This window comes from Pleurodeles waltl, chromosome 7, assembly GCF_031143425.1.
Source record: "Pleurodeles waltl isolate 20211129_DDA chromosome 7, aPleWal1.hap1.20221129, whole genome shotgun sequence".
NCBI classification, from domain to species: Eukaryota; Metazoa; Chordata; class Amphibia; order Caudata; family Salamandridae; genus Pleurodeles; species Pleurodeles waltl.
In genome coordinates this window covers 899,880,870-899,906,335 of record NC_090446.1, presented here as the reverse complement: position 1 = coordinate 899,906,335, position 25,466 = coordinate 899,880,870, and the positions used below count along the sequence as shown (strand labels likewise).

Sequence of the window (25,466 nt, the reverse complement as noted above, 5' to 3'; positions counted from 1 at the left end):
TCTCATATAAGTGTCACAATTGACTACAGAATTCGCAACTTGCTGCCAAAACCCTTAATGCTGACACATATTCCTCTACGCTTTCCATCACAGTTGTGTTTCTTTAAAAAAAATGCTATTTCAAGTATTAGGCTTGGTTCTTTAGAAACTTGCCTACTAAGACACGCCAGAGCTTCTTTGTGTTGATCCAACTCACCTGAGTCTCAATAAGGTGATGGAACAACAGGTAGATTATCAAATAGCTGTTGCGCAGCAAAGCCATTGAAACTAAAAAGAATTGCCAGTTTGCGTTCAGTTGAAAATTTGACAGCATCTATGGCAACCAAGTAATTTTCAAAAATCTTTAACCAATGACACCACTTAATAACTGGTTTATCTCGAAGCTGTAAAAAAAGGGGGTGGCTGTGAAATGTGCTGAGAAGTTGCATATTAAGCAAAATGTTTTCAAAGTAGGCAAGACAACTTATGGAAAGTAATTATAGTCTTAATGGTGGCAAAAGCAGTTTAAAACTAAGAAACAGGAATTACTATGTAAAACGTGGAATATACCTTGCCAGGCAGTCATTTCGCGGAGGAATTGCACACACTTTAATATAACTGTCACGTGTAGAAGCACCTATAGTATTTTACTCAAGGTGACTGAGACAACCGGTTAGACCAATCCCCATGTGCCTCGGCAGAACACAAAGTGGAGCCCAGGTTCTTAATATGTCGCATACACGACGTGTGATTGAAATGCTTCCGAAATTCTCCTCGCTTTGGAGTGCAAATACATGTCCTCTTTAAGTAGTTACTGGCATGCGTCTTTTTCGTGCCGCTGATGCAGCACATGTAGAGCTGAACTGAAACGCTTCTTCGCACCCTTCCTTGCACCCTCTGAAAGTTGCACTGACAGCGAGGTGAGCACTTGTTTTTCAGAGTACATGTGCCGCTCCTCCCAGACTAGGGTGACCAGAATTTTAAAGCCAAAAACCGGGACATTTATCTAAAATAGAAGAAGGACCACAATTGTACCTCAACCGAGCGCACAGAATGAGCGCGCCCATCAGCGAAAAATTACAGCAGAGCCACTAAGAACGTAAATAAAATGCAATTTTTAATGCCAGTATTCTGCCTGTTAATTAATTCGCTTTCGTATAACAGATGCTACCTCTGCCTACTTCGGCAAACATAAAAAGTCCCTCTCACCTTTTTCAGTCGACCCTGTAAAAAAAACCGGGACATGAGTTAAATTTCCCCGAATCTGCCGGGACAGCTGGTGGAAAACCGAGACTGTCCCGGCAAATCCGGGACGCCTGGTCACCCTATCCCAGACTGTACCCCAAAGTACCTTCAATCTTCACGAACCCTTGTGGGAAACACAGCAGACATTAAAATAAGCACTCAGACGTATATAAAGGACCTCACATTGGAGCCAACAAGCGAAGAAATGACTAAGATGACAAAGTTGGCCGCACGGCAGTCAGTGGGTGTGACGGCTTGTCTCCTGCTCGTCGCCAAATTGTATAGTTAGTGCCAGGAGAGCCTTTGTTGTCCAAAGAAGAAGAATATTGAAAGTACACCCACGACAGGACTCAGTCTGGCAGCATTAAAAGCGAACAACAACTGAACTAGTCAATGCTGTGAAGTTTCGATGATTATATTCCGTTCCATAACATATAACAAACACCTAAATCAAATCATAACTAAAGCATAACATATTACTATGCAACATGTCACACAATCCAAACGCATCTCAATGGCTCTGAATCGTTTACCAAAAAAACCACGACTCTGTTAGCTCTGATTCCGCATACCCGAAACAACAAATCTCCTATGCTCGTGATGGTCACTCACCAGGTGCAACACGAGATGGCGGCACAGAGTGTTCCGCAATTTACTGTGGAATACGGGACGTGGATTATGACCTCTCCTGCAGTTCTGGTGAGGGACAAAGCTAAAACGCAAGCAGAACTTGCCTCGTGCTCTACTAAAAATGTCCATCAATAATGGACATCACACAATTGAGTTAAATGAAATCCGTAAAAACTCACATGGCAGACTACATAGAATATTAACTTGATAGTCAGTGATCGTAAACCTCCCTTCAAATCAGAGTTGTGTAATCAAATAGCAGCTTGAAACTAGTCTCTGGGGTGGTGATATTAATTCTTGCCCCCGACACAAGATACTCTTTGCTGCATGTTAAATCAGTTGCCAAGAAGTACCAGTAATCACAGGTAAGTTAACTTCAAGTTTATTCAGCAACATAGTACCATCACGAAACTGAAGACAGGACTGGTCAGTCTACTCGCTTCTCTTTCTGAGCATTAACATTCCACACATTAGAATTCCAAACTAAGAACTAACTCGCAATACGCATCTACCCAATCAAGAAATAAGCCAAACACAACAATCTCCTATCTCCAAACTAACATTTTAGTATGTAACACAGTCTTAACATGTATTCAGGTTTCTGATAGACACTTCTAACCACAGATTCCTCATCTTCTCCCCCAGGTGTCAAACTGGATTCAGAACCTCTTCGGTAGTACCCCAGCATGCTGGCACCAATGGCTCCATACCAGTGTCACTCAGCACTGGATTAAACGTGTGAGACTATAGATACCACCCATGTACGCTGACATCACTTCCTTTCTTTCTACACCCACAGACGCAAACCACTCATCTCATTCTTTTCTTATTCTGAACTTTCAAAATCCAGTGTACAAGTGTATTGTGTTACTTCCCAAATCTACAGGATTTTAACTCTGTGGAAAATGTTGCAAAGAAATGCCTTGCGACTGTCCCACATGTGGTTTGCCTGTGGTACCTGGATTGTGATCATGACTTGAAAGACTGTATTGATTGCTCCTTAATGTGCACCAATGCCAGGCATTCGGGATCAAGAAGCTAAGCTCTTTGTGACGAAGCACAGCAAGTCCCTGTGTTAGAACCAGTTGAGGTCAAAGGGTAGGTCCCGATCCCAAGATCAATCTCACAACGGGTCTTCTTTGCATTCCAAGTCCTTAGGCAAATCGAAAAAGCAGCGCAAGAAGTCCAAGCAGGACCCGACCCTGCTCCATAGCTCCTGGTCCCCCGAGAAGGTGAGAGTGCGTCGTCATGCCTCCAGGTCACACTCCTAAAGTTGGTCCACTTCGAAGTCTATTCCGGCATTGACCCTGCAAAACTTCGAATTTTTGGTCAGTTGATGACCCCGCAGCAAGTTGAGGAATTTTCTGGTACAATGCTACACCTTTTTAGCATGTTACTAGCTCCCTCTTGCGTATCTTTGGACTCTATGGAGCTGAGAGGCCTGCCAACTTAGTTTCTGCTGGCGAGTCTGCCCCTTATGCTAGTCCGGACCTCTGAATCCACTGTGGGTTCTGGTACCGGTTCCGTCTACAACCCATGCCTGAATGCGATCTGCAGGTTCCGGCACTCAACTGCAGACAACGATGGCCAGTCTATTGTACTATCAACTGCCGAAACACCACCACCCTGACCTTAATGAAGCAGATGCTCCTGATCCTGAGCCACAACCCCACTGCCATCCTTCTGAATAAGACACAGTGCCTCTGCCTCCTGGTAGGTCTCAGATGCTTTTGACATTTTGGGCTCGGATTCAGACATCGGGAGGCTTGGGGACAAAATTGCCCAGCTGTACTTGCAGGATAAATGGTACGCAGACCTCCAGGATGCCAGTTGTCTGGTCCCAGAGGAGACATGCTTGAATGCAGTCTACCGGCTTTTCAGAAGACACTCAAGCCAGCCTTATAGACCTGCCATTCAGTGGTTCCCAACTGTTTGAGAATGAAGCGGATTCAGCTCTACTGCTTTAAAAATAGCAGGGCCACAGAGTGCTCTTGGGCCTTTCTACTCTCACTGCAAATCACACCAGCAGTTTCAACCCCTTTGTTGCTTTGATAAGGGCCTCTAATACTGCCAGCAGCCCCAATAGGCGCATGAGTCTCCACAACCTTTTCATAGCCGCATCTGCAGTATCCATCAACGAGGGAAACCGGGAGAGTGGACTGACCTATCTTTTACAGCACCATCTACGAGCCCTCCCAAGCATCTTTAACGTTCCTTTGGCAGCACACAGACACCCTATCTGTGGTAGGATATGACTTTCTGATAGATTGGCAGGAGATAATTTCCAGCTAGAGTAACCTAAAAATCGTTCAGCAAGGTTATGTTTTGCCATTCCATGAAACCCCGCCACACCTTCCACCAGCTTCAGAACGGCTGACGGAGGAACATCTGTGTCTCTTGTAGCAAGAATGGCCAAATGCAACATAGAGAGGTTTCCCATGCCAGAAGTGGGTCACGGTTGTCTTTCCCGCTACTTCCTGGTGCTGAAAAAGGGTAGGGTTTTCTATCTCATATCAGACTTTTACCCTCTGAATGCGTTTTTGAAAAAAAAAAAAAAAGATCAAAATGATCACTCTGGCTGCCCTTGGCCCTGACTACTGGATGGTAGCTCTGGTCCTCCAAGATGCTTATTTTCACATCCTTGTCCTGCAGGCCCACAGGCATTATCTGTGTTTCACCATTGGCCATGAGCGTTTTCAGTTTGCCATACACCCTTTTGGCATTACCAGAGCCCCTCTAATGAATATCTTCGGAGGTCAAGGATCCCAGTCTTCCCCTACCTTGATGACTGGCTGTTGAATGAAGGCTCACCTTGAGCAGTCATCGCCTACCTCCATACTACAGCGAGCCTCTTAACATCGTTTGGGTTCACTATCTGTGTGCTGAAGTCGCATCTAACTACTTTCCAAATGCTCTCTTTCATTGCAGCCATTCTGGACATGGTGCAGTTTTTCACGTATACCGCACAGTGGGGTTTCCTGGGCATTTGGGTTATGATACCAATGTTTCATTCTCTGTCCTGAATTTCAGTGCGCATGACTGTGAAACTGATAGTACTGATGACCTCCTGCTTCGTGCTGGTTAAGCATGCCAAGTGGAATATTCAGAGGCTCTACAGTGGCATCTGAAGTCCCCGTGGACACAGCACCGGGGGATCTTTCCGAACATGTCTTGAATTTCGGCAGAGACAACAGCAGATCTGCAGTAGTGCCTCGAGGATCGCAATTGATTTAGCAGCAGACCCCTCTCCTTACTTTGCCCTCTGTGCCTTCTCGACTCACTAATAGATGTCAGAATTTTGTATATTTGTAATTACTGAAGATAATCATGCATAGCATGGGCCATTGCTGTATTTTATTTCATTTTAAATTACTAACAATTTAGTGTGTATTTTAAACTTGTTTTGTGTACGCATTAAAATACAAGTACTATGCTCTCTACATGCTTTCACATTGGACTTAAAGGAAGTTACACAGAGATATTTACCAAAATATGAACATGGGATCAAATACAATTCTTAATTTAAAACTCTTCATCTAAATTGAGTGCATATTCTTAACTGTAAGCCTTCCACAAGATGGCCGTTGCCTAAAATAAAGGTCTGATTATTTTGCTCTGTACCAAAATTACTTTGTTCTAACTCTGAAATCATTTTTCTATTTCACCACAGATAGAAAGCGCTAGATTTGTCTGTCAACTTAATTCCTGTTTTTCTGGGGGTTTTTTTTGCAGGGAAAATGTTCAAATCTTTAGACCTGAGTCTGATCGTAGAGTTTATCCTGATGTTCTACAAAGACAAGCCCATAGACTGGTTACTGGACCATATCCTCTGGGTGAAAGTGTGCAATCCAGAGAAAGATGCTGTAAGTAATCTGTAAGCTTCTGTGCCATGTGATGGCTATTTGCAACAAAGGGTTTCACTGCCACAGGATTACTTGATTGATTTACAACATTTAGAAAGCGGTAACCACTCTAGGGTGGTATTTTGCGCTAATCAATGGCCATAGTGTCATTTCAGAGATGACACAAGGTGGAGAGATGGCAGGGAAGCTTCATAAATGGTTTCTGTCGTTTAATAGAGCTAGCTAGCAATTTTACAAATTTTGTTTTCTGTCTCAGTGGCATTTGTGTTTTTTGTTACTTCAAATCCTTTAAATGGGGTTGGACCATTTTCCATCATATTAATTTAAATATTTCCACTGACGCTGCCTTAGTTAATCTACTAATTTAATGAATTGCTAAAACTGCGGATAATAAGTGAAATATTAAACTTTAGTTAATGGTACCTACCTCCAATCAATGGCAATGTCTTCTGCCTCTGTTTCTCCATTAACATACAGTGTTGGGACATAAGTCACCTGCATGGTGACGGATGTGCACTTCTGCCAAGAGTGCTCCAGCTGCAACAATATCTGGATCCCGGAAACTGATTTTTGGCCATGACTGAAAATGGGAATCATGCATGCACGCCTTGACCTGGTAATACTATCGGTTTAGGCTGGTAGAAGCAAAGCAAATGCTTCCTTAATGATGGTAGAGACCTTGTGCCCTTGCCTAGACATAAGATACACAAGCATTGTTGTAGCAGCACGCCCTTTTTGGGTTCGGTAGAATCAGTAATACAAACAGGCCTTTTTATCTGTGTCACAGCAGTAGGGCCTCCTGGCCCACTTGTGTAAAGTTCTGTGGCTTTGTATTCAACTCACCCATGGCCTGCATGGATTGGGTGCAGCGCCGGACAGCATGTGATAATTGTGTGTGTGCTGGGACAGCAGATAATAATTGTGCGTGCACGCTTGGTTGCATCTGGGTGCCTATCAATGGTACATAACATGGAGGTCTGTTGGTTTCAATTTGGAAGCACAGAGCTGGCAGAGGCTGGAGAGGTAAGGCTTGAAACCCCCAGTCAGGAGAAGTCTCTTGTCGACATTTCTGTGGACTGGGATGGGTAGCATACACTGAAGGGAAAGGAGCAGAGCATCCGTGTAAGGAAATCCCTCCTTGGCATGGTTACCCCCTGACTTTTTGCCTTTGCTGATGCCAAGTTATGATTTGAAAGTGTGCTGAGGCCTGCTAACCAGGCCCCAGCACCAGTGTTCTTTCCCTAACCTGTACCTTTGTTTCCACAATTGGCACACCCTGGCATCCAGGTAAGTCCCTTGAAACTGGTACCCCTGGTACCAAGGGCCCTGATGCCAGGGAAGGTCTCTAAGGGCTGCAGCATGTCTTATGCCACCCTGGGGACCCCTCACTCAGCACAGACACACTGCTTGCCAGCTTGTGTGTGATGGTGGGGAGAAAATGACTAAGTCGACATGGTACTCCCCTCCGGGTGCCATGCCAACCTCACACTGCCTATGGCATAGATAAGTCACCCCTCTAGCAGGCCTTACAGCCCTAAGGCAGGGTGCACTATACCATAGGTGAGGGCATAGGTGCATGAGCACTATGCCCCTACAGGGTCTAAGCAAAACCTTAGACATTGTAAGTTCAGGGTAGCCATAAGAGTATATGGTCTGGGAGTCTGTCATACACGAACTTCACAGCACCATAATGTCTACACAACTGGGAAGTTTGGTATCAAACGTCTCAGCACAATAAATGCACACTGATGCCAGTGTACATTTTATTGTGAAATACACCCCAGAGGGCATCTTAGAGATGCCCCCTGAAAACATACCCGACCTCCAGTGTGGGCTGACTAGTTTTACCAGCCTGCCACACACCAGGCATGTTGCTGGCCACATGGGGAGAGTGCCTTTGTCACTCTGTGGCTAGTAACAAAGCCTGTACTGGGTGGAGGTGCTTCTCACCTCCCCCTGCAGGAACTGTAACACCTGGCGGTGAGCCTCAAAGGCTCACCCCCTTTGTTACAGCACCCCAGGGCACTCCAGCTAGTGGAGATGCCCGCCCCCTCTGGCCACGGCCCCACTTTTGGCAGCAAGGCCGGGGGAGAAAATGAGAAAAACAAGGATGAGTCACTGGCCAGTTACGACAGCCCCTAAGGTGTCCTGAGCTGAGGTGACTGACTTTTAGAAATCCTCCATCTTGCAGATGGAAGATTCCCCCAATAGGATTAGGGATGTGCCCCCCTCCCCTCAGGGAGGAGGCACAAAGAGGGTGTAGCCACCCTCAGGGCTAGTAGCCATTGGCTGCTAACCCCCCAGACCTAAACACACCCCTAAATTGGGTATTTAGGGGCTCCCTGAACCTAGCAAGATAGATTCCTGCAACCTGAAGACGAGGAAGGATTGCTGACCTGAAGCCCAGCAGAGAAGACGGAGACACCAACTGCTTTGGCCCCAGCCCTACTGGCCTGTCTCCCCACTTCAAGAAAAACTGCAACAGCGACGCGTTCCACAGGGTCCAGCGACCTCTGAAGCCTCAGAGGACTACCCTGCATCTAAAAGGACCAAGAACTCCGGAGGACAGCGGCTCTGCTCCAAAGAAAAAACAACTTTGCAACAAAGAAACAACTTTTAAAGGACTGCACGTTTCCCGCCGGAAGCGTGAGACTTTCCACTCTGCACCCGACGCCCCCGGCTCGACCTGCGGAGAAACAACACTACAGGGAAGACTCCCTGGCGACCACGACCCTTTGAGTAGCCAGAGTTGAGCCCCCCCCAGCAACGCCTGCAGAGGGAATCCAGAGGCTCCCCCTGACCGCGACTGCCTGCTTCTAAGAAGCCAACGCCTGGTAAACACACTGCACCCTCAGCCCCCAGGACCTGAAGGATCCGACCTCCAGTGCAGAAGCGACCCCCAGGTGGCCCTCTCCCATGCCCAGGTGGTGGCTACCCGAGGAGCCCCCCCCCCCCTTGCCTGCCTGCATCGCTGAAGAGAGCCCTGGGTCTCCCATTAAAACCAATTGCAAATTCGACGCCTGTTTGCACACTGCACCCGGCCGCCCCTGTGCCGCTGATGGTGTACCTTTTGTGCTGACTTGTGTCCCCCCGGTGCCCTACAAAACCCCCCTGGTCTGCTCTCCGAAGTCGCGGGTACCTACATGCTGGCAGACTGGAATGATGGCACCCCCTTCTCCATTGAAGCCTATGCGTTTTGGGCACCACTTTGACCTCTGCACCTGACTGGCCCTGAGCTGCTGGTGTGGTAACTTTGGGGTTGCCCTGAACCCCCCACGGTGGGCTACCTTGGACCCAACTTTGAACCCTGTAGGTGCTTTACTTACCTGCAAAACTAACCAATACTTCCTTCCCCCAGGAACTGTTGAATTTTGCACTGTGTCCAATTTTAAAATAGCTTATTGCCATTTTTGCCAAAACTGTACATGATATTGTGTTGATTCAAAGTTCCTAAGATACCTGAGTGAAATACCTTTCATTTGAAGTATTACTTGTAAATCTTGAACTTGTGAAAAAGAAAAGATATTTTTCTATATAAAAACCTATTGGCCTGGAATTGTCCTTGAGTGTGTGTTCCTCATTTATTGCCTGTGTGTGTACAACAAATGCTTAACACTACCCTCTGATAAGCCTACTGCTCGACCACACTACCACAAAATAGAGCATTAGAATTATCTCTTTTTGCCACTATCTTACCTCTAAGGGGAACCCTTGGACTCTGTGCATGCTATTTCTTACTTTGAAATAGTACATACAGAGCCAACTTCCTACAAGTTGCCCTTTACAAAAACTGATAGATTGATTGACCCAGTGCTTCACACACACTTGGGTCACGTATTCCTCCTGACTCTAAGTAAATTGAAGTTGGTGTTCCGTTTGTCTTCCCTCATGGCTCAAACCAAAGCAATAGCCTAAGGCTGGTTGAAAGTACAGAAATAAATGGCAGCCTCTACCACTGGTCTAGCATCTTCTTTACTAATGGAGTCGCATCTCAGAGAACTACAAAGACATGATGTTGGGACAGAAAAGTATTTTGCATGGTGATGGTTGTGCTCCCATGTCCTGAGTGCCCAAATGTAGTGTTGTCTGGATCCCCAAAGCTGATGTTTGTTATCATGGGCAAACACAAACCGTGTGTGCTTCATGACATGGGCCTGTCCCATGGATGCGTTATTTGTGGCCCAGGAGTGCCACCCAAAGTGCTACCCTCATAGTTGTGAAAGGCTAATGCCTTTGTCGGGAGTTAAGCTTAAGCAACATAAGCATGGTGGTGGCAGCCGACCGTCTAGTAATCAGTAGAAGCGAACAGGTTCTCTTTACCTGTGTTACTGTAGTGAGGCCTACGGGCTCACTCATTTAAAGGTTCACTGCTGTGTGTTTAACTCACCCTTGACCTACGGTTTGGTGTGCAGCACCGCATAGTGCCTGTGTGTAATACATGTTTTGGGTGTAAGTTTCCATGTGTGTGGTACATTACAGGGATAATGCAGTGCTGTGCAGTTGGCTATGCATGTGGTGGATGTATGTGTGCCTGGTACAATGCATAAAGGGTGTAGTACTATGCAGTGTGAGTGTTACATGCACCTGCTGGTTGTATGCGTGCCTGTGAAGGGTACAGTACATGGAAGACTCTGGATCTTATTTTGGGGGACCCAAGGCTGAGTAGAGGAATCCCCCAAAACAGATTTGTGGATTGTTGCATTCCTGTGACCTAAGTGGGACACAGTGGAGGAAGGGAGAGCAAGGCTCTTAAGTACACTTGAAAGGATGTTCTTTAATTCAGAGAGAGGTCACTGGGAAGGGGCCTAGACACATCTCAGGAACGGGGGGCTGAGGTGATCCAGCAGGCAGTTGGATCCACGAGGTGAGGTGTGAGGAGGCAGCTGCTGCACCAGTCACAATGATGCCTGTGTGCCGGAAAAAGTTGCCGACCCCCATATGGCAGAGGAGGGTCACTGCGAAGTGAACCATGACTGTTGCTGTATGTCATCTCCCATGTATGGTAGCAAGGCGGCGACCCCTGTATGCCAGGTGGGGCTGCTATGCCAATCGGACTGTAGCCCCTGTGCAGAGAAGGACGATGACCCCTTATGCCACTGGGGCGACCGGGACTAGGCAAGGCGCATGACATAGTCATTGATGGAGGAAGAGGGCCACAGTGGTAACCCGAGTGGTACCAAGGTGTAACTGAGACCCAGCACAAGGAGTGTCCCCCCATCGCAACCCATTTGTAGGGATGCCCTTGAGAAACCAAGCAATGGATGAGCATCAAGAACCCTCTTGCCTCTGCAGAACCGCTTGTGATGAACTCAAGGAGACCAGACAGCAGCCCTCTTAGGCCATGTATGCATGACTTACTGGTGGTTGCCGTTGCTACTTAAGTGCCCTTGAAGGGGTCGTGCTCAAACTCCGGTTGATGATATCCTGCTAGTCTGGGTAAGACTGATCTGACCCAACTGCGCCAGGAGAACTTGGTTTCCAAATAGAATTTGGACGCTGGAACACTTTTGGCTTTATTAAGGAGTTTGAGTGGGAATGCTGAGAGTCTGACTACTAGTGGGGCTTAACCTGAATGTGGGAATAACTACTACCGCCAGCGAGAGGGGAGTGGGACTCAGGGACCGGCCTATGAAACACTAGAACCCTGACCTTAGGGGACTATGTGCATTGTTTTTGAATGTTGTGTTTTACTTTGTGTTTGTATATAAATACTCTTTTTTTTTTTCTTTTCATAAAAGCAGGTTTTTAACTGGAAAATCATTTATTGCTGCCGCTGCACGTATTTTGAGTTGTGAGCCTATGTTCAACGCCTATGTCTACCTCCTCCTCAAGAAGCCTCGGACTACTTGACCCACGCTACCACTAAAAGCCAAGTGCTGCAAGTGTACTTGGGCCACTTGCCTAGGATCAGAGCCCGGCACATCATGAGTAAACGGTCTAAACCCCTACAGTTGGGCTCAGTAGTGCCTGCTTACCCTGTGGCCCTCTGAACGAGGTTCTAACACATGGTTCCAGTAACACTGCAGATACACAGCTCCCTACAGTGGTATTACTGTATCTGAACCAGGGTCTCTTTCTCCTCCCCTGATCCTTGCAGCAGATGGCAGTTGAAGGGGTTAGGGGGGAACTCAGCAGGAGCATTTGTTTCCAGACCACTGGGGTCCTATGGAGTTAGACAAATCCTCTAATAGAAGAGAACTGGAAGCTGTCCACAAAGCCCTGTTACACTTTACTCCTCCTCTGTTATGTCAATTAGATTGTCTCAGGAAGGACATCAAGTGACCTGGTATACCAAGAAGGCTTGGGGTGGGGAGTTCGACTTTGATTTCCAAGTTATCAGCCCTGGATAAGGATTTTGTCTCTTGTCAGGAGTCAGTGTTCATTCCCTGACAGCTTATTTCTTTCCAAGGGCAGAATGGTCCTAATGATCTTCCCTTTCTTAGTGGCCCATTCCCAAAGTCCTGTAATTTCAATTTTTGCTTTCTTCACCCTCCCCGTGGGGATTTGTTGCATTATCTGTCCAATGTCATTGAGGTCTCAAGTTTATTTTTCCATTTTCTTTTGATCCCAGGGCCCTTCAGAGGTTGAAGGAATTGGAATCTGCTAGTTGGTCCCCAGTTGTCCCTACTATCCTTTGTTTTTTCAGACGGCAGGATTCAACCCTTGTAAAGACTTTTGCAAACAAATGTCTCTGATCGATCCTCATCAGGTTTGCCTGTGGTACCTGGGGTTGAGCTACGACTCCTAAGGCATGCAGTCGCTGTGCATCGATCAACACAAATGCCATACATGACTGCGAGGTGAAACTCTGTCACCAAACACTGGAAGAATGTGACAAGACAGGTCCGGTCCAAGTTGAAGAGTTGGTCCTACCATTTGAGACCTCAACAGGAAACTGTTTTCAAGCACCGGAAGATCCTGAGATGAGACCAGTCGGTCCAGTTCAGAAGTATCAGGCATCTTCATGTAAGTCAAAGAAAAAAACACAAAACATCTAAGCATCCCCTTGACCACCACTCACATAGTCTTAAGGCAAAAAGTCATCATCACCCGAAGTCGATTGACTTTGATGCCTTTACTGCAGCTTGTCACAGGACACATATCAAGTTTCTGGGGCCATCTGCGACCCCAAGCAGATTGAAGACATCTGTGAAGCCAACTCCCAATTCTTTGTGTCCTTATGTACTCCCTCTGGTGTGCCTGTGGGCCCCTAGAAGCGGAAGGGCTCTCTGTCTGGCGTTGGGGGTTTGACCTCAACACCAGTTGGACCCTCCGAATCCTCCACTGGACCTCCTCTGGCTGCTGGCTACTCCACAACCAGTGCCAAACTTCATGCCAGCCCAAGGAGCCCTGACAGCGAAGGAGACTCCTGTGGCGCCTGAGGACAAGGTGCTCATAGTGACTCTCTGATTCAGTCGGTGCTGCTGCAACCTCAGCAAAGGACACTCTTGTTTTCCATTGCAGCGCCATCTCTCCTACTAGACTTGCCACCTCCAGGAGGAAAGAGACATACGTTGCATTCCTTATTTGGCACGGATTCGGACAATGGTTATGAAGCAGGTGACAAAATAGGACATCAATACTACTAGGAAAATTGCTATGACAACCTTCAAGAGGTCAGTGACCTTGATACTTCCCTGATAAAAGCCTCCTCCCACCACCTTGTTCTACTACTGAGCACATTATTTCTTACCCAGTGGTCATGTGTAGGGTCGTAAAACTCCTGGTCCGCCCACTCCCTGCGTAAAGGGGCGAAACCAATTTCTTGACAGAAGTGCTCCAACCAGGGCAAACATCTACTAAGCCCCTCCAGACCTTCAATGAGGCATTTACAGATACCCTTTTAGGGGCTTGAGCTCAACATTTCTCTGGTCCTGGTCTGTCGCCAGATAGTGAGGCGCCACCAGCTTGAGCGACCCTGCGTATTTGTCTTAGCATCTGTCCCTGAAAGCTCGATGGTGCAGGTGCCCACAAGTCAGAAAAACCCAAATACCTTCATGAGTACTCCCCCAATCGAGAGTCCAAACCTGTGGAGACCTTGGGGAAGTGGGTGTTTTTTCACCAGCCTGGCTGTCAGATCTGTGAATGCCAACCACGTCCTGGGCTGCTATTCCTATGCCCTTTGGGATCGAATGGCTCAAGTCCTCCCAGATGTCCCTGAAGTTCTCCGACCTGTCTTCACACAAACCATCCAGGACGGTCATGATGTAGCCAGGTTCACAACTCATTGTGGCTTAGACACCACTGATTTCATCAGATGGCCCATTGGCATCAGTGTCACCATTCACCACCATGCCTGGCTGTGGTCAGCTGAGTTTTCAGACAATGGTTGATCGCGCCTTATGGACATGCCCTTTGATGGGACTCACCTGTTTAGGAACAAAGCAGATCCTGCTCTGGAGTGGCTCAAGGAGTGCAGGGCCACAGCAACGCTCCCTTGGCTTCTCTACCCCACTTCGCCAGCCACATCAGCCCTACCACCCCTTTTGTAGCTTTGGGAGAAGTACCTCATATCATCAGTAAATTCATCCCCAGCAGGGTGTACAGCAGTTTTGCAGCTGTGACACCCAACACCCCCAGAACCCCTCTCCCTTAAGTCAAGGGCAGCAAGCCATTTAGCCCACTGCCCCCTCCCCCAAACCCCCCAACCATCACAGCCCCATCTTCCACACCCCCTTTAGTGTGGTCTTAGCAGAGCAGACCCAAGGGAGGTAGGACTCAGTGATTCTTGCGACTTTGGTAGACCATAACATCAGACAGGTGAGTCCTGCAGATATTCCAGAAGGGGTACACCTTGTCCTTCATTGCCATTTCGCCGCACCTTCCAACGCCCCCCAGAGCTACTGACGAAGACCATCTGTCCATCTTCCAGCTGGAAGTGAAAGCCTTTTTGGAAACAGGGTTATCAAGAGGGTCCCTGCGCTAGAAGTAGGTTATAGTTATTTTGGTTGTTACTCCTGCTAATTTTGGATGTTGAAGAAGGTCTGTGATCTTCACCCTGGTTTAGACCTGCAGCCTCTCAAAGCCTTTCTTGGGAAAGAAAAATTAAAGTTGCTCACTGGCCCAGTTATTGGGTACTGTAAGACCAAAGGGTGGTTGTAGACCTGCATGATGCCTGTTTGAGTCTTAAAGGTCCATCAGTGCTAACTGTGGTTCATGGTGCTATTCATTTGCTGCTCTCCTTCGGTTTCACAAAAGCCCTTAGGGTGTTCATGAAAGTAATAGTAGTGGTGGTAGAGGCACACCTTCGGAGGTTAGTGGTTCCAGTCTTTTCCTACCTCGACAACTGGCTGTTGAATTAGGGTTTTCCCCAGGCAGTTGTCAGTCACCCCCAGACTACAGTAACCCTCTTGTCATCTTTGGGGTTCACTATCAATGTGCCGGAATAACACCTGATTCCCACTCAGATGCTCCCCTTCATCTGAGCAACTGTGGACATTGTTCGGCTTTGTGCTTTTCCCTGGATCTTTTAGCCACTGTCCTGGATTTCAGTGAGGTGGACTCTGAGGCTACTGGGACTGATTGGCTCCTGCATCTTGCTGTTCAAGTACATAGGTGGCATATGCAGTTCTGCAGTGGGTTTTGAAGGCTCAGTAGGCTGCACATCAAGTGAACTTCTCCGACCATGTCCAGATCTCGGAGGTACTGCAAAAGATGTACAGTGGCGGTTACTAGACTGTGATTGAGTCAGCAGCAGACCCCTTTTTCTACCGCTCCCAGTTTTGACAGTGGTGACGATGCATCTTTTCTGGAAGAGGTGGAGATCAGAGGCCTCTGGTCTCCAGAGGAGGCTCGGCTCCAAAGCAGACTCCTGGACCAGTGTGTCATTCACTTAACATTGAAAGGACTTCTTCCATATATCAAAGGGAAGCTGGTGCAGGTGCTTACGAACCATTTCACTGCTGTGTGGCATTGCCCCAAGCAGGGCTGTGTGGGATCTTTGACCCTTTGCCAGGATGCGCTACGCCTCTGGAACTGGCTGGACCATCAAGAGATCTTCCTGGTGGTAAACTACCTTAGCAGTATCTTTGAATGCCGAGCTGGCTGAGCTGAGCCTTCGACGCCTAGCTGATTACATGTGGCAGTACACTCTGTAGTTGCACAAGGTCTCTTCGGCGAATTGGGAGATCCTTGGCTCGATTAACAAGAAAGCTCAATGTCAGCAGTTCTGCGTGTTCGAGTTTCCAAAGAGCCTCTCGCTGGGGGATACATTGTGCCTAGAGTGGAACTCAGGATTTCTGTATGCTTTCCCATTGATACCACTCCTGACCCGTGTTCTAAAGAAGAGCAGGAACAACTGGGCCCAAGTCATCCTATTGGCCACAGGCTGGGCATGGAAAGTTTGGTATCCAGAAATCATGGGCTTTAGAATCTGTCCTCAGATTGATCAGGCTGCCCTTTCAGGATGCCCTACTGTCACAGCAACAGGAAAGGGTTCTGCACCCAGGCCTTCTCAAGCTCCATCTTCGTACATGGAGATTGAACCGCAAAAGCTGAAAAGCTTCGACCTTCCTTCTGAGGTGGTTGAAATCGCCTTGGCAGCCTGGCGTCCCTTGACAAAAACTGTGTACACCTGTTTTTGAGATATATTTGTGGTTGGAGCAGTGTAGGAAGTTGGCTCTGTATGTACTATTTCAAAGTAAGAAATAGCATGCACAGAGTCCAAGGGTTCCCCTTAGAGGTAAGATAGTGGCAAAAAGAGATAATGCTAATGCTCTATTTTGTGGTAGTGTGGTCGGGCAGTAGGCTTATCAGAGGGTAGTGTTAAGCATTTGTTGTACACACACAGGCAATAAATGAGGAACACACACTCAGACAATTCCAGGCCAATAGGTTTTTATATAGAAAAATATATTTTCTTAGTTTATTTTAAGAACCACAGGTTCAAGATTTACAAACAATACTTTAAATGAAAGGTATTTCGCTCAGGTATCTTAGGAACTTTGAATCATCACAATAGCATGTACAATTTTGGCAAAAATGGCAATAAGCTATTTTTAAGTTGGACACAGTGCAAAATTCAACAGTTCCTTGGGGAGGTAAGTATTTGTTAGTTTCACAGGTAAGTAAAGCACTTACAGGGTTCAAAGTTGGGTCCAAGGTAGCCCACTGTTGGGGGTTCAGGGCAACCCCAAAGTTACCACACCAGCAGCTCAGGGCCGGTCAGGTGCAGAGCTCAAAGTGGTGCCCAAAACGCATAGGCTTCAATCGAGATAGGGGTGCCCCGGTTCTAGTCTGCCAGCAGGTAAGTACCTGCGACTTCGGAGGGCAGACCAGGGGGGTTTTGTAGGGCACCGTGGGGGACACAAGTCAGCGCAGAAAGTACACCCTCAGCGGCACAGGGGCGGCCGGGTGCAGAGTGCAAACTGGCGTCAGGTTTGCAATAGGTTTCAATGGGAGACCCAGGGGTCTCTTCAGCGATGCAGGCAAGGGGGGAGCTCCTCAGGGTAGCCACCACCTGGGCTAGGGAGAGGGCCACCTGGGGGTTGCTCCTGCACCGGAGGTCAGATCCTTCAGGTCCTGGGGGCTGCGGGTGCAGTGTGTTTCCCAGGCGTCGGGTTCTTTGAAGCAGACAGTCGCGGTCAGGGGGAGCCTCTGGATTCCCTCTGCAGGCGTCGCTGTGGGGGCTTAGAGGGGTCAACTCAGGCTACTCACGGGCTCGCAGTTACTGGGGAGTCCTCCCTGTAGTGTTGGTTTTCCGCAGGTCGAGCCGGGGGCGTCGGGTGCAGAGTGGAAAGTCTTGCGCTTCCGGCGGGAAACGTGTGGTCTTTAAAAGTTGCTTCTTTGTTGCAAAGTTGCAGTCTTTTAGGAACAGGGCCGTTGTCCTCTGGAGTTCTTGGTCCTTTTAGATGCAGGGTAGTCCTCTGAGGCTTCAGAGGTCGCTGGACCCTGGGGGACGCGTCACTGTTGCAGTTTTTCTCGAAGTGGGGAGACAGGCCGGTAGGGCTGGGGCCAAAGCAGTTGGTGTCTCCGTCTTCTCTGCAGGGCTTCAGGTCAGCAGTCCTTCTTCGTCTTCAGGTTGCAGGAATCTATCTTGCTTGGTTCTGTGGGCCCCTAAATACTCAATTTAGGGGTGTGTTTAGGTCTGGGGGTTAGTAGCCAATGGCTACTAGCCCTGAGGGTGGCTACACCCTCTTTGTGCCTCCTCCCTGAGGGGAGGGGGGCACATCCCTAATCCTATTGGGGGAATCCTCCATCTGCAAGATGGAGGATTTCTAAAAGTCAGAGTCACCTCAGCTCAGGGCACCTTAGGGGTTGTCCTGACTGGCCAGTGACTCCTCCTTGTTTTTCTCATTATCTCCTCCGGCCTTGCCGCCAAAAGTGGGCCCGTGGCCGGAGGGGGTGGGCATCTCCACTAGCTGGGATGCCCTGTGGCGCTGTAACAAAGGGGGTGAGCCTTTGAGGCTCCCCGCCAGGTGTTACAGTTCCTGCAGGCGGAGGTGAGAAGCACCTCCACCCAGTATAGGCTTTGTTACTAGCCACAGAGTGACAAAGGCACTCTCCCCATGTGGCCAGCAACATGTCTGGTGTGTGGCAGGCTTGTAAAACTAGTCAGCCCACACTGGAAGTCAGGTATGTTTTCAGGGGGCATCTCTAAGATGCCCTCTGGGGTTTATTTCACAATAAAATGTACACTGGCATCAGTGTGCATTTATTGTGCTGAGAAGTTTGATGCCAAACTTCCCAGTTTTAAGTGTAGCCATTATGGTGCTGTGGAGTTCGTGTGTGACAGACTCCCAGACCATATACTCTTATGGCTACCCTGCACTTACAATGTCTAAGGTTTTGCTTAGACACTGTAGGGGCATAGTGCTCATGCACCTATGCCCTCACCTATGGTATAGTGCACCCTGCCTTAGGGCTGTAAGGCCTGCTAGAGGGGTGACTTATCTATGCCATGGGCAGTGTGAGGTTGGCATGGCACCCTGAGGGGAGTACCATGTCGACTTAGTCATTTTCTCCCCACCAGCAGACACAAGCTGACAAGCAGTGTGTCTGTGCTGAATGAGGGGTCCCCAGGGTGGCATAAGACATGCTGCAGCCCTTAGAGACCTTCCCTGGCTTCAGGGCCCTTGGTACCAGTTACAAGGGACTTACCTGGATGCCAGGGTGTGCCAATTGTGGAGACAGAGGTACAGGTTAGGGAAAGAACACTGGTGCTGGGGTCTGGTTAGCAGGCCTCAGCACACTTTCAAATCATAACTTGGCAAAGGCAAAAGGTCAGGGTGTAACCATGCCAAGGAGGCATTTCCTTACAAGCAGCATACGCCAAATTGACCCTCTCCAGGCTGAGTTATCTGATGATCTCTTTGTTTTCAGTTTTGACCACGAAGGCTTTGCTTTGGACATGTTATTCAATCATGTGGTTGTAGTGTATTTTTTTTTTTTTTTTTTTAAACATCCCAGACACTTCTTTCTCTATTAGGGGATCGCCATTGATAGTCATAAACACTGAATAGTCCCGTCCACGTGCGGGGAGCCCAGAATAGTCCTGCCCGCGTGCCGGATTCCAGACCACTTATTATTTCAATTGAGATTCCCCTAAGAGAGAAGTGGAATTACACGTTAGAAACCCATCCTTCTCACTTAGATGATCTCCTTTGATACTCGTAAGTTCTGAATAGAGTAGCAAGGCCATTCCCAACAAGAGTGGTGGAAAAGACAGAGGAATGACTAAACTAGACATTTAAGAAAATATATTTCTAAGGGAGGCCTGTCCTAGTTGAGCATCTGTTCTCGCATCCGAGTCCAAGCAATAGTGCTTGATGAATGTGTGAACAGATCTCCATGTAGCTGCTTTGCACATTGCAGCGCTGGGGACATTTCTCATTAACGTGGTAGTAGATGCTTTGCCCGTAGTAGATTGTGCCTTAGGTCTAGCTGATAATGTCTTGTTGGTTGGTTTTCTGAATGCATAAAACAGTGCAGGACACTATCCATCGGGAGAAGGATTGTTTGGAAGTAGCTAGGCCTGTTCAGACCGGCCATAGTTTATAAACAATTGGTCTAATCTTAGTAAGTCTTGTGTTTTATCTAGATAAACCTTTAAGACTTGCTTCACGTCAAGGCAATCAAGCATTCTTTCAGCTGATGTGGAAGGATACCAAAGGAAGGTTGGTCTGACTGACGTGAAAATCTGGAATCGCTTTTGGGAGGAATTTTAGATGAGTCCTCATCACTACTTTATTGGAATGGAAGACCAATTTCACTAACACTACGTACTGATGTGATTGCTACTAGGAAAACAGTTTTCCATGAGAGGTGTTGTAAGGATTATTTGTGAATGGGCTCAAAAGGAGCCTGCATGAGGTGTGAGAGTATTATATTGAACTCACAAGGTACAAATGGATGCCTTATTGGGGGGGACCTTCTTTAACCCCTCTAAGAAGTCTTTAATGACTGGGATTTTGAAAAAAAAGAGGTTTGTGAAGGACATTTTCTGTAGGCCGTAACAGCGCTAGATGGACTTTTATGGAAGAGAATTGTAGGCCCGATTTTGCTAAATACAGTAGGTAAGGAAGAATTACATCTTCCTGGCAGGCTGTTGGGTGAACTTTCATGTTAGAACACCAAATGCAAAATCTCTTCCTTTTTGAAGGAGTTGATGGTCGTTTGGTCTTTTTGAGCATGTCCATTCAGTCTTGTGGCAGGTCTAAGTGTCCATATTGAACTAGCTCAGGAGCTATGCTGCCAAATTCCAGATGGAGAGATTGGGGTAAACCATCCGTCCTCCGAATGTCGTTAGAAGATCTGGTCTGCATGCAGCTTGAGATGTGGACGCTCTGACAGGTGAAGAAAGACCTTCAACCACCACTGACGTGGGCACTCTGGAGAAGTCAAGATCAATCTGGCTCTCGAGGAGGACAGCTGGAAGACGACTGATGGGATCCGGGGATCAGAGGAAAGGCGTAGAGAAATTTGCCAGACCAGTCGATCCATAGGGCAATCCCCAGTGTCCCTTGTTGGAAGTACCTCAAGGCAAAGCCTGGACATTGTTTGTTTTCTGCAGTGGCGACCAAATCAATGTGTGGGCACCACACGGATTGAAGATGTATTTTACGTAGTTCTCGTGAAGGACCCAATCGTGATTTTCCTGCAGTACCCTGCTCAGGGAGTATGCTTGTACATTTTGGACACCTGGGAGATGATTTGTCATGATCCTGAGGTCTCTGGCTAAGAGTCTCTTCCAGATTGCTGGGCTTTTTGGGATAGAGGCCTGGACCTCGTTCCTCCCTCCTTGTTGAGGCAGTACATGGTTGTTCTGTTGTCCATCTGAACAAGCAGGGATCTGGGTTGTGAATGACTGAAGAAAAGCTTTCAGCGCAAAGCGAACTGTATGGAGTTCGAGGAGTTTGATGTGGTATGTCATCTCTTTCTGCGACCATACGCCTTGGATTTGGAGATCATCCATGTGCGCTCCCCACCCTAGTAAGAAGGCATCTGTTACTATGGTCTGGGAGGAAACCTCCTGATGGAAGGGCATCCCTTGAAGCAGATTCTTTGCATAGCACCACCATTTCAGAGACTGCGTTGCAGGGAAGGAGAGTGTGGCCCTGTCCTCCCAATTGCCTGTGAGTTGGTCCCATTGATTCTTGAGACCTTCCTGAAAAGGACGCATATGAAGACGGGCATTCAGAGTTAGGAAGATTCTTGAAGCCATTGAGCCAAGGAGAGATGACACTGTTTTCACCATGGGTTGAGATGCTTTCATGACGGAGTGACACTTCCGAAGGATTGGTAATAGTCTCCTGTGAAAGACATACACTTGCTTGACTGCTGTCGATGGAGGCCCTCAAATAATGTAGCGCCTGAACAGAAATCGATGTTGACTTGGCATGTTTAGTATGGGGCCTTAATCTTCCAAGATGATCGCTTGTCCACTGGTAATGAAGACTGGCTTCCTGAGGATTTGATGCCTTGATGAGCCAATTATCTCAGAAGGGATAGACGAAGACTTGATCTTTCCTTAGGTGGGCAGCTACCACCGCCATGCACTTTGAGAAGGTTCTGGGTGCTGACTCGAGGCCAAATGGTGGCACTTTGCATTGATAATGGTCTTGACCCACCACAAACTTCAAGAACATTTTATGCTTCATGACTATTGGTATATGGACGTATGCATCCTGAAGGTCTATGGAGCTGAGCCTATCTTAGAGGTGTAACTGAGGATAGATTTGATGCAGTGTTCGACATCAAAACCTTTCTTGCCGAATCCACTTGTTGCCCACTTTCAAGTAGAGATTGGACCTGAATTCATTCTTGGGACCTTTCTTCTTTACCAGAAAGTACCAAGAGTAAATGCCTGTCTTGTGAGAGGAACAGACTCCAGTGCCTGCTTCTGGAGAAGGATGTTGACCTCAGATCGCAGCGTCAGTAGATGTTGATTGGATGGCTTTGTTGGTATATGCAGTGGAGGGCTTGAGAACCTGAGACAATACCCAGACATCTTTTGTGATGTTTTGCCATTCTGCCAGAAACTGTGAAATGCTTGCCCCTACCAGAGTGGGTAACGGAAAAAGATGAAGGAAAGATTCACGGTTTTGAGCCTGTGGTGGGATTTCCCTTGAGCAGGCTGTTGGTTGTTTCTCCCTCTAGGTTACTTACACTTCTGTTGCTGGTAAGGCCTCCGCTGATGGGACTGTGGCAACACTGATACCAGTGAGGGATTTGAACCCTCTGGGAGTAAAAACCCCACTGGCAGGGCTTAAAGGGCTGTTTCTGTGCTTTCTGCTTTTCTAGTTCGCCCGCATTGAGGGTTTCCACCTCAGGGTTCATCAGAGCCATCTCATCAAGTGTATGGCTGCCAAAGACTGCAGATTCTGAGAATGGCAGATTCATGATTATTTGTTAACTCATTTTTAAGGGCACTGGGTCTAAGCCGGGAGTGCCTGTACAACGTCACTTCATATGAGTATTTATATGCCACTAGCAAGGAAGAGCAGTAATGATCTGATTGGAGACCTTCATTTCTTCATTGACAACCTCTAGGAAATCTTCAAATCTTTCTGTGGGAAGATCATCAGCAAACATTTGAATGCAGTCTCATAAAACCCTGTTGTATCTTCCTAGATGAGCCAATAAACTTGCTGCTTTCATATTTGTTGCATCTGTACTGCATACTTTGCGGCCTTCTGAGTCCAGCCTCTTCCTCTTCTTGTCAAGTGGCGCAGAACACAAAGTAATAGTAGCATGTTATTACTTGGCTGCTAACAAAACCACAGAGTCTGGAGGTGAGTCGGAGTGTAGAAGGAGATGATCGTGCTTGGGAAGTCTATATTTCTTCTGCAGCCTGGATGGAGCAGACTTGGCTGAGGCTGGAGTCAGGAATAGTTCCATTGCTGGTTCTAAGTGGCCCGGCACCAATAGAAGGAGAGGTTGTGATGCAGCGCAATGGTGAAGCGTTTCAAATATGACCACAGTGGAAGGTGTTAGGCCGGGCATTTATATGTTGAGTTTTGCAGCTCAACACACTAGCACCTCTTGGAAGGTGGTGATATCATCCACTGCGGAGACTCGCGGTGGTGGAGGGTTTGACTCAGTTGGTGAATATCTTCCTGTAGAAGTGGAAGCAGAGTAACAGGAATGATGTCTAGATCTTGTGCATGATCTTGCTCTAGAAGAGTGATGGTGATGACAAGAGCGCCTTGATGAATGCCCGGATCTGTGGCTTCTGGAATGGTGCAAACAATGGTGTGTTCTTGAACACAATCTTTGTGGTGAAACTCTAGGCCTCAGAGGAGGGGCCTCCATAGGTGGAGTTAGAATTAACACTGGTGGAACAGGTGCCGGAAGTGGTGGCTGTGGAGGTGGTCGTGGCAGAGGAAGAGGAGAGTCTGGTAGCATTATTATTGAAGAGGGTGTAGACTCTGGAGTATTCGGAGTCAGGTGAGCTAGAAATGCATCTTCGCAATTGTAAGAAAGTGCTACTGTTGGCATGGTTACCCCCCCACCCCCACACTTTTGGCACCACCCTGGCACCCAGTTAACTTCCTTGTAAGTACCAAGGGCCCTGTGGCCAGGGGAGGTATGTAAGGGCTGCAGCATGTATTACATCACCCTAGGGGCCCCTCACCAATCACATAAACATTGCCTTGCAGCTTGTGTGTGCTGGTGAGGAGAAAAATACAAAGTCAACATGGCACCCCTCTCAGGGTGCCATGCCCCCTGTGGCATAGGTAAGTCACCCCTCTAGCAATATGCCCCTACAGTGCCTAAGTCCAATCTTAGGTATTGTAAGTGCAGTGTAGCCATATTGAGTATATGGTCTGGGAGTTTGTCATTTTGAACTCAACAGCTCCATAAAGGCTTCCCTGAATACCGGGAAGTTTGATATCAAACTTCTCAGCACAAAAAACCCACACTGATGCCACTGTGGGATTTATTGTAAAATGCACACAGAGGGCATCTGAGACATGCCCCTGTATATTAGCCAAACTACTAATGTAGGTCTGAGCGGTCTGTGCCAGCCTGCCACTTTCAGAAGAAGTTTCTCACTACATGTGGTGAGTGCCTTTGTGCACTCTGTGGTCAGGATCAAAGCCTGTCCTGGGTGGAGGTGCTTCACACCTCCCCCTACAGGAACTGTAACAGCTGGCAGTGAGCCTCAAAGGCTCAGGCCTCGGATTACAGTGCTCCAAGGCACTACAGCTACTGGAGATGCCCGCCCCTGGACAAAACTACATTTTGTCGCAAGTCTGGCAGGAAAATTAAGGAAAACAGGGAGGAGTGACCACCCCAGCCAGGACCTCCCCTAAGGTGTCCAGAGCTGAGATGACCCCCTCCCTGCAGAATCCTCCATCTTGGTTTGGAGGACAGGGACCAATAGGATTAGATTTGTGCCCCCCTCCCCAAAGGGAGTGGGCACAAGAAGGATGTAGCCACCCTCAGGGACAGTAGCCATTGGCTACTGCCCTCTTACCCCTAAAACACCCCTAAGTCCAGGATTTAAGGGCCTCAGGTGGTCCACTTCGCAAGAGAGGGTCCACAGGCGATTGCAAGCAAGTGCCCACCCTGGGTTGCCATAACCACCCCTCCATGACGGCACCTGCAGAGGGAATCTCGAGGACCCCCCCTGACAGCAAAGCTCAGGACAAGATTTCCGATGCCTAAACGCACAGTGCACCCACAGCCCCCAGGCCTTGGAGACACCAACACCAGGTTCAGCTACGTTCAGCAGGCGGCGTCCTCCCTGTCCAACTGGTGGTGTGCCCGAGACACCCCCTGGACCTCGCCTGCAGCCTCTGAGTGACCCCGGGGGGTCTTGTCATAGACCAGCATTGGAAACTCAATATACTGTTTGCACCCTGCACCTGGCCACCCCTGTGCCACTGAGGGTGTGTGTGTGTTTGGTGCCTACTTGTGGCCAATCCAGTGCTCATTCAATCCACCCTGGTCTGCCCTCCGAGCAGAGTACCCCCTGTCTCCATAGGAGAGGAGCCCACATTAAAAGTGCTCATCTTTGACCTCTGCACCCGGCCGACCCTGTGTTGCTGGTGGTGAGTGTTTGGGGTTTGCTTGAACCCCAACCAGTGGACTTCCAAAAACCCAGAGACTGAAACTGTAAGTGTTGTACTTACCTGCAAAATGATCTAACATTCCATCCCCCCAGGAACTGTTTCTGAAAATTGCACTAAGCGTCCATTTTTAAAACAGATTATTGCAATAGATATTTTTGATAAAGTCATTGAGTGTGTGCTTCTTCTATTGTCTGTAGGCGTACAACAAATGCTTTGCACTACCCTCTGAGAA

The 25,466-nt window shown here is 48.0% G+C and overlaps 1 protein-coding gene across 1 annotated transcript in view; it reads left to right on the top strand.

The window, feature by feature from the left end:
- Nucleotides 1-25,466, top strand: part of MGAT4B (alpha-1,3-mannosyl-glycoprotein 4-beta-N-acetylglucosaminyltransferase B) — a 1,476,931-nt gene that overhangs the window by 1,205,643 nt on the left and 245,822 nt on the right. Inside the window, exon 9 of the mRNA XM_069199505.1 lies at nucleotides 5,587-5,717. Coding sequence (XP_069055606.1) covers nucleotides 5,587-5,717 — 131 coding nt within the window. The remainder of the gene's footprint in view (nucleotides 1-5,586; nucleotides 5,718-25,466) is intronic.